The sequence below is a fragment of the Polypterus senegalus genome, chromosome 10, assembly GCF_016835505.1.
Source record: "Polypterus senegalus isolate Bchr_013 chromosome 10, ASM1683550v1, whole genome shotgun sequence".
Classification (NCBI taxonomy): domain Eukaryota; kingdom Metazoa; phylum Chordata; class Cladistia; order Polypteriformes; family Polypteridae; genus Polypterus; species Polypterus senegalus.
This window is the reverse complement of record NC_053163.1, coordinates 88,391,464-88,401,563: the sequence shown is the minus strand read 5'-3', so window position 1 is coordinate 88,401,563 and position 10,100 is coordinate 88,391,464. Positions and strand designations below refer to the sequence as shown.

The 10,100-nt window shown below is 39.0% G+C and overlaps 1 protein-coding gene across 1 annotated transcript in view; it reads right to left on the bottom strand.

The window, feature by feature from the left end:
- Positions 1-375: 375 nt before the first annotated feature.
- Positions 376-10,100, bottom strand: part of inppl1b (inositol polyphosphate phosphatase-like 1b) — a 105,910-nt gene continuing 96,185 nt past the window's right edge. The window contains exon 27 of the mRNA XM_039766143.1: positions 376-995. Within this exon, the coding sequence (XP_039622077.1) occupies positions 902-995 (94 nt within the window). The 3' untranslated portion in view covers positions 376-901. The remainder of the gene's footprint in view (positions 996-10,100) is intronic.

Sequence of the window (10,100 nt, the reverse complement as noted above, 5' to 3'; positions counted from 1 at the left end):
CTTTTTGCAATGATTTTTGGGTGTCAGAGTGCCAGGGTCAGCCATTGTACAGCGTCCAAGAGCAATTTTCAGGTTAAGGGCATGGTTTAAATTGGATCCCTTTGGGCAGTAAAGGAATTTGAACTGGTGACCTTCCAGATTTTGGACACAAGGAAGCAAATCATCACAGATGGGACACACAGACAGGCAAGGTACATGCAACCTCGCAGTCACACATAGAAGGCCAGTGTACAGTATGGATGATAATTAACCTAACTCCCTGTAAATACTGTAATACTAATGCTTATAATCCTACTTACCAGAAATGACCCAAAACTTGAACAGCTTTACAGTGAACAGCAGGACAACAACAAAATAAAGTCTTCAACAAATAGGTTGTTTCTTATTTGCACAATGAATATGTGGCTTTATTGTAAAAGAAAGTGCTAAGCACAGCTTAGAATTAAAAAAGAGAGAAAATGCAAATATATGAATAATAGTCCCAGTTCCAGGCACTTTATGGTCATTTCCTGAGAGGCCAACAATGCATACATTCAGTGGTTTTAGAAAGATCACCCTGTAGCAACAACATTAGCTTCTTAATTTTACACAGCATGCACAACACTTCAGTATTCATAAGCAGCTTGAGCGGAGTAGGCACTTTGTTTTCAAAAGACGAAATTAGTTCCAGCTGCTTCTTTTACCATATACCTTTTTAGACCCCAGGGTAGACTGATTAGAGCCTGTGGTCTTGTGTACATTCTCCTAAATATTGTGCATTTTTGCACTGAGCATGTTTGTAAAATTGACTTTTTCACAGGAACATCTTGAAGACATGTTGCACAAAAACATTTTTTTTTTTCGTCTGCTGTTTTTGTGTTTGTAGTAAGAGAACCTCGGTATTTATTTATTTTGGTTTCTGCTACTCCCAGGTGTCAGGTAGGTTTTGCAGGATCACTCTTCTATGAGCAGGGTTCATCACGCCAGCATTAAGCAAATCTTCTTCTGTAAGGTCACTGGAAGGAGGAATGAATGAATGAATGAGTTAATTCATACTAGTAGATATGCGTTTTAGAACCAAATTGATCTGTCTGTTACATGTTACAAAAGTGCAGAGTTTCACTTTAGAGTGAATTTTTGCTGTTTGTATAAGTGGGTGGAATCATCTCCTTACTGAGTTGGGTTAACCCTTAAGGGCTTTTATGAGAATATGATTATAGTTTCGTGATAAAGTTGATGCTTTTCTGTAAAGGAAAATTTACAATTTCCTAAAGAAGTCCCAAATGTTGGCTTACTTTGCAAGTAGATGTTTGGACCTGTGTATCTACAGACATGCACCTTCCTGGATGTAATATTACTCTCTCTGGTTTTCTAATTATTACACTGTTAAGTAGCAACAAATCTGTTGAATACAGCTAACCGAATACTGACTAACATCGCTAGTGTGGTAGAACAGCCTACCTGTCACTATTATTGTGGACTTCACATTCAGGTACTATGGTACCAACCTCAAAATATCAACATGTGCTAGCCCCACCAATTTTGAAATAATTACTTGGTTTTACTTAATGTATTATCTAACTAATGGATTTGCATTTTGTGTATAAACTTGACACAATACCTTTGGTTTAGTGCAGATGGAGCCTCTTTAACCATCATGAAAGCTTATGGAGCCAATGGGTGGATAATACAGAGATTGCTTTGTCAAGCCTCTCTTATCGTGTATGTTGTGGGGTGTAGGACTCCCCAGGGTTCTTATGTCGATTTCATCAAATTTTTAGGTCATTTGGAATACATTCAGGAGCCCGAAGACTGTCTTGGGTTAGATATAGAACACCTCTGAATTTTGTGCTGGAACAAATCTTTTTACCTCTTTATATGTTGCTAATATGAAATGTAATTAAGCAACATCATTTTAACTTTCATCTGTATGCTGCTGACATTCAGTTGTATTCATTAATAAAATACTGTATAATTATATTTTTTCAGTTATTGTATATTAATAATCAACTGTTTTTACTGAGGAACAGCAAAGAATGACAAAAAGAAAGTTATACTGTTGTCATTCTTCAAACAGTAAATCATTAGGACTCTTACCTCATATTCCTTACATTTTAGTTTGATTGAATTCACATGAAATATACCTGAAATTTTGTCAAGTTTTTTTTAAATGTTCTCTCTATGCTTATGTCAAAACATGGAAGCAAACGTCGTAAGTGGAGCTAAGAATTACAAACATGTTACTCCAGATTTTAAAACCCTACAGGTAGATTTAGAGACTATTTTAAAACCTCTTGTATAGAGTTGTGCAGTAAAATGGCTTAAATTCATGTGACAACTTCCCTTCAAGAATAAGTCTTCTGCTGTACTGTCTCTTGCAGCTCAACATGTAGAAAGAGTTCTTGAAAAGCATGTATTGTCTAAAAAAAAAGTACCTTTAAAGGATTTCTCATCCTCTGTTTCTGATACGAATGTGAGAAACACTGGAGCACCACAAGGAACAGTCCTGTCTCCTTTTCTGTTCACTCTGTGCACTTCAAATGTAACACCCAGTCAGGTCATTTACAGAAATTCTCAGATGATTCTGTACTTATGTGGTATAAGATGAGACAGAGTAAAGGACACAGGTGGAGAACTTTGGTTCTTGGTGCAAAGAGAAATGTCTGCCTCTTAAAACTGGCAAAACCAAAGAACTGGCTATTGACTTTTGCCATACCAAACAGCCTCTATGTCCAGTCACTATTCATGGAGTGGATGTTGAGATAGTGCACTTCTACAAATATTTAAGGATCCATATTAATGACAGGTTAGAATGGTCTCATAACACAGAGGAGTTCTATAAGAAAAGGCAGAACAGGCTCTTCCTCCTTAGGAGACTGTGTTTCTTTAATATGTGTTATGAGAGATGGCTGGCAGTTTATCCCGGCCAACACCTCCAGGCCGCTAGATGGAGTCATCCCTGCAACATGTAGGTGCTCCGAATTCCCGCAGTGCACAGGGATTTATATTTTCCTGAAGAAAAAGAAGAGTTTTCATCTGACCCGGAAGTGCTATGGAATCACATGGACTGAAGGACAGAAGCACTTCCGGGTCGAGCCCTATTAAAAGGACTGTGGGAAAACCCAGCAGACTGAGTCAGAGTTGGGAGGGAGTGTGACAGAGCTGCTGGGTGGAGAGGAGGATTGATTTATTGTTGATTATTGTTTATTATTGATTTATTATTGTATATTGTGGAGGTGGAGGTGCTTTGTGCACGTTATAGAAGAAATTAAAAATATTTCTGGGACTTTAACCTGGTTTCTGGTCATGTTGTCTGCAGGTTTGGAGGAGCGACAGCGACCCCTAGTGCCACAGTGTGTAGTGACATCCTTCTACAGCTCTTGACAGGCAGTGTATTTTTCTATATGGTGATACCTCTTCGATCGCGGGGGTAGCGTTCCAGAACCTCCGCGAAAGGTGAAAATCCGCGAAGTAAAAACCATACGTTTATATTGTTATTTTTATATTGTCACGCTTGGGTCACATATTTGCACAGAAACACAGGAGGTTGTAGAGACAGTGACTTTAAAACACTGCAAACAAACATTTGTCTCTTTTTCAAAAGTTTAAACTGTGCTCCATAACAAGATAGAGATGACAGTTCTTTCTCACAATTATAAAGAATGTAAACATATCTTCCTCTTCAAAGGAGTGTACATCAGGAGCAGAGAATGTCAGAGAGAGAGTGAGAGAGACAGAGAGAGAAAACCAAACAATCAAAAATCAATAGGTGTTTTTCGTGCTTTTAAGTATGCGAAGCACTGCCCGACAATGCAGCCACAAGGAAGGGAGCAATGTGAAGGTAGTCTTTCAGCATTTTTTAAAGGAGCGTCTGTATCCTCTAGGCCAGTGTGCGAACAGACCCTCTGCTCACACACCCTCCGTCAGGAGCAGAGAATGTCAGAGAGAAAAAAGCAAACAATCAAAAATCAGTACGTGCTGTTTGGGCTTTTAAGTATGAGAAGCACCATGTGGGAAGCATATCGTATATCATTGAGGAGTTTTATTTAATACGTAATACATGCTCTGATTGGTTAGCTTCTCAGCCATCCGCCAATAGCGTCCCTTGTATGAAATCAACTGGGCAAACCAACTGAAGAAGCATGTACCATAAATTATTAGACCCATTGTCCACAGAAATCCGCGAACCAGCAAAAAATCTGTGTTATATATTTAGACTAGCAGAATACCCGCGCTTCGCAGCGGAGAAGTAGTGTGTTAAAGAAGGTACGAAAAAGATAAGGAAAAATTTAAAAAATAACATAACATGGTTGTTAATGTAATTGTTTTGTCATTGATATGAGTGTTGTTTTCATATCTATCTATCTATCTATCTATCTATCTATCTATCTATCTATCTATCTATCTATATATATATATATCTATATATATATCTATATATATCTATATATATATCTATATATATATATATATCTCTATATATATATATATATATATATATATATATATATATAGTGGTGTGAAAAACTATTTTCCCCCTTCCTCATTTCTTATTCTTTTGCATGTTTGTCACACAAAATGTTTCTGATCATCAAACACATTTAACCATTAGTCAAATATAACACAAATAAACACAAAATGCAGTTTTTAAATGATGGTTTTTATTATTTAGGAGAAAAAAATCCAAACCTACATGGCCCTGTGTGAAAAAGTAATTGCCCCTTGTTAAAAATAACCTAACTGTGGTGTATCACACCTGAGTTCAATTTCCTGATTACTGCCACACCTGTTTCAATCAAGAAATCACTTCAATAGGAGCTGCCTGACACAGAGAAGTAGACCAAAAGCACCTCAAAAGCTAGACATCATGCCAAGATCCAAAGAAATTCAGAAACAAATGAGAACAGAAGTAATTAAGATCTATCAGTCTGGTAAAGGTTATAAAGCCATTTCTAAAGCTTTGGGACTCCAGCGAACCACAGTGAAAGCCATTATCCACACTGGCAAAAAAATGGAACAGTGGTGAACCTTCCTAGGAGTGGCCGGCCGACCAAAATTACCCCAAGAGCGCAGAGACGACTCATCCGAGAGGTCACAAAGACCCCAGGACAACGTCTAAAGAACTGCAGGCCTCACTTGCCTCAATTAAGGTCAGTGTTCACGACTCCACCATAAGAAAGAGACTGGGCAAAAACGGCCTGCATGGCAGATTTCCAAGACGCAAACCACTGTTAAGCAAAAAGAACATTAGGGCTTGTCTCAATTTTGCTAAGAAACATCTCAATGATTGCCATTGTGGACTGATGAGACAAAAGTTGAACTTTTTGGAAGGCAAATGTCCCGTTACATCTGGCGTCAAAGGAACACAGCATTTCAGAAAAAGAACATCATACCAACAGTAAAATATGGTGGTGGTAGTGTGATGGTCTGGGGTTGTTTTGCTGCTTCAGGACCTGGAAGGCTTGCTGTGATAGATGGAACCATGAATTCTACTGTCTACCAAAAATCCTGAAGGAGAATGTCCGGCCATCTGTTCGTCAACTCAAGCTGAAGCGATCTTGGGTGCTGCAACAGGACAATGACCCAAAACACACCAGCAAATCCACCTCTGAATGGCTGAAGAAAAACAAAATGAAGACTTTGGAGTGGCCTAGTCAAAGTCCTGACCTGAATCGAATTGAGATGCTATGGCATGACCTTAAAAAGGCGGTTCATGATAGAAAACCCTCAAATAAAGCTGAATTACAACAATTCTGCAAAGATGAGTGGGCCAAAATTCCTCCAGAGCTGTAAAAGACTCATTGCAAGTTATCGCAAACGCTTGATTGCAGTTATTGCTGCTAAGGGTGGCCCAACCAGTTATTAGGTTCAGGGGGCAATTACTTTTTCACACAGGGCCATGTAGGTTTGGATTTTTTTTTCTCCCAAAATAATAAAAACCATCATTTAAAAACTGCATTTTGTGTTTGCTTGAGTTATATTTGACTAATGGTTAAATGTGTTTGATGATCAGAAACATTTTGTGTGACAAACATGCAAAAGAATAAGAAATCAGGAAGGGGCAAATCGTTTTCACACCACTGTATATATATATATATATATATATATATATATATATATATATATATATATATATATATATATATATATATATATATATATATGTGTTGTTCTCATATCTATCTATCTATATATATATATATCTCTATCTATCTATATATATATATATACCCGCGCTTGGCAGCGGAGAAGTAGTATGTTAAAGAAGGAAAGAGAAAGAAAAGGAAACATTTTGAAAATAACGTAACATGATTGTCAATGTAATTGTTTTGTCACTGTTATGAGTGTCGCTTTGATATATATATATAGCAAAATACCGCCAGCGATGTCATGTGTTAAAGAAGTTATGAAAAAGAAAACGAAACATTTTAAAAATAATGTAACATGATTGTCAAAGTAATTGTTTTGTGTATTTGGCGGCAGCGTCACGAAGTTGTTTTCGGTAGCTGCATTAGAAAATGTACCACGACGTCTGACACGCCTCCTTTTTACTGTTTTCTCACAGCTTGGATTGCTGCTGTCATATATACACACACACACATATATACACATACATATCTTCACATCTACATATCTATATACATATATATATATATATATATACACATACATACCTATCTACATCATATATACACACACATACATACATACACACAAATTATATATATGTGTGTATGTATGTATGTATGTATGTGTGTATATATATCCATCCATCCATCATCTAACCCGCTGAATCCGAATACAGGGTCACAGGGGTCTGCCGTAGCCAATCCCAGCCAACACAGGGCACAAGGCAGGAACCCACCGCAGGACACACACAAACACACCCACGGGCCAATTTAGAATCGCCAATCCACCTAACCTGCATGTCTTTGGATTGTGGGAGGAAACCGGAGTGCCCGGAGGAAACCCACGCAGACACGGGGAGAACATGCAAACTCCACGCAGGGAGGACCCGGGAAGCGACCCCGGGTCTCCTAACTGCGAGGCAGCAGCGCTACCACTGCGCCACCGTGCTGCCGTGTATATATACACATACATATACTTGTGTGTATGTTTGTATGTGTCTATATGTGTGTGTATAGGTTTGGTCACTGAGTGCAAGGGAAAAATAATAAATTATAGTCTATAAGTTATTAAACAGTAAAACATTAACGTTTTAAGAAGTACAGGTACATTGAAATTACATTTTCTATGTGAATGTTCAAATTTGTGCCTCTGGTAATGTGCCTTACAGGCATTTAAAGAAAATTAGTTTTGTGTCCTCTCCAGTGTTAAGAGAGAAAGGCTTTGGTTTGGGATAAAAGGAAAAAGGTGTAAAGAAAGGAAAGTTGCCTTTTTCTTTTATATAGTATAGAGAGATGTGTTCGCTGACGTTATGATCGCCTTTTGGGGACAGTCGCGGTGGGTCTTGTGTGGACTGGTGAGACGTCCCCGCCATTAATCGGCTGTGATGACACTGTCAGTCCTCCACTCATTTGCGTGTCTTCATAATCCGAGCTGAGGACCTCATAATCGTATACGTGCAAAAGAAAGTGTGAATCGCCTTAATATTATTTTGCCGTGGTGTAGAAAAGGGGTCCCGTGTTTGCACTTGTCTGGGCTATAGCGCAGGGGAGGATGAAAAAAATTAAAAGTGCTCACTTTGACTTAAGGCAGAAGCGCAGTCAGCGTCTCAAAGGCCGGCACAGCTATGCATGCGCGCTGGCTGCTCGACTTTTGCTGGGCAGGAGACCCCAGTTTTGCAGACACGTTCATGATATCAAAAGTCTCAGCTCTTTGGAGGTCATTCATATATTATATATATAGCAAAATACCCTCGCCTCGCAGCGGAGAAGTAGTGTGTTAAAGAAGTAATGAAAAAGAAAAGGAAACATTTTAATAATAACGTAACATGATTGACATTGTCATGAGTGTTGCTGTCATATATATGCCTGCCTAAATAAGTCACCCTCGCTTTGCTCTTACTTTTTACCGCTCATTTAATCATGGCTAGTGGCGGAAAAATGATAAAATGGAAGGAGGATGGCTTTACCAAAACAATTATTGATGGCGAATCGATTATTCATAAAGCTTGAATTGGTGATCTGTTTTTCTGTGTTAACCTCATATTTTTCATACTTCTTCTCAAACTAAGGTGGTGCGAGGGTAAAATGAATCGGGATGCGCTGATCAATGTAATCGGTATACCAGGAAATCATGCATTGACAAAAGCTCCCCTTTGCTTGTAATGCAAAGTGTGATTAAATGCATTATTTTTTAACGCGTTATGGAACACATGCATCGAAGCTTCTCAGCTGTGCTTGTGCTAAGAAAAGGAAAGATTTTAAAAATAACGTAACACGATTGTCAATGTGACCTTTTGTAAGTAGTGCCTGCAGGATTCAGTGTGGAGAAACTGTGACAGCATGTGTATTAACTTGTGGATTTTTCTGTGAGTATTTGGTGGCAGTCTGACGAAGTTGCTTCGGAAGACGGCGTTAGCTGCGGAGCTCAGCTCAGTTAAGGCGGGTGGGGGAGTCACGTCATCATCTCCCCTCCCATTCATCTCATTTCGCTCTGTCAATCCCCCACAAACACAGTCTCTCTGAATTTGCATAAGCACACCCCTTCACCTACAATTTTAACTTAGTTACAAAGTGATCAGAACTCTCGTTTATATCCTGCGTCCTCTCATTAAACTTGTATCCCGCATTACCTGTGGGCATGTGAAACGCCAGCGGTAGCCTGTCTATGAACTTAATTTAAAGTTTGCTCATGAATATGGTAGTAAATGTCACTCGCTCGCTTCTTATTGTTTCGCTGCCTTCTCAATTATATAATGCATGTTTTCTTAAGCGCTTTTTGGAGGTCTTCCTGGTTTTCTACGCACTGCGTTGACAGTCAGTTCACGTGATTACGTGGGAGGCGTGATGATGTCACACGAAACTCCGCCCCCCCACATCTTTCCAGCTCAACTCCATTACAGTGAATGGAGAAAAATACCTTCCAGTTATGACCATTAGGCGTAGAATTTCGAAATGAAACCTGCCCAACTTTTGTAAGTAAGCTTTAAGGAATGAGCCTGCCAAATTTCAGCCTTCTACCTACACGGGAAGTTGGAGAAATAGTGATGAGTCAGTGAGTGAGTGAGTGAGTGAGTGAGTGAGTGAGTGAGTGAGTGAGTGAGTGAGTAAGGGCTTTGCCTTTTATTAGTATAGATATGTTTACATATAAAATCCGCGATGGAGTGAAGCAGCGAAAGTCGAAGCACGATATAGTGAGGGATCACTGTACTGTTGTATGCTGGGCTGGTAACATCACTTCAAGAGGGACCCACTGAATCAACAAGCTAATTAACAGGGCAGGCTAAATTATGGGATGCACTCTGGAAACCCTGGAGGTCTATGGATAGGATCTGTCTATCGCTTTTAAATACAGTAGCTGACTGAAAATAACTGAAACTTTGTGCATTTTTACTGTGAGCAAAACCACACAATTGCTTTTGAATGGATAAGAAATTCTGTTGAAATATTTCATGTGATTTCTTAAAGATGGACTTGCTAAAGGGAATATTTAATAATAACAGAAGATCATCAAAACAATTACACTTAAGAAAAAGAATTATGTATTGTGTCAACTTTGGAATACAGTCGATTTCAGTTAATTGGACCAACGGTTAATCGGACCAGCTGCTTATTCAGACCGAATCCTAAAGAACCGAAATAAATCATATTACATAAACCTACTATTGTTCGCTTATTTGGACCAAAATTCCATTTAATCGGACCAAAGAACGTGACAGAGAGTAAGAAAAAGAAACCACAAGTCGCCCCCGGAAAGCGGATGTAAAGCAGGTCAGCGACATCAGGAGGATCCCTGAGCTCCCCAGGAGAATTTATGCTTTTATCAAAGGTCAGGAAGTCGGAAAATTTGTACCAAGTACAAACCAGTGGGAGTGAACATGCCTGCCCTTTCTTTCCTAAAACCGCCAAGTAGCCGGCGACATGAAGTCGAGTGTAAACAAGTGCAGTACGTAAACAGAATGTGTCAGATCACACTAGACAAGTTCTTCAAACGTT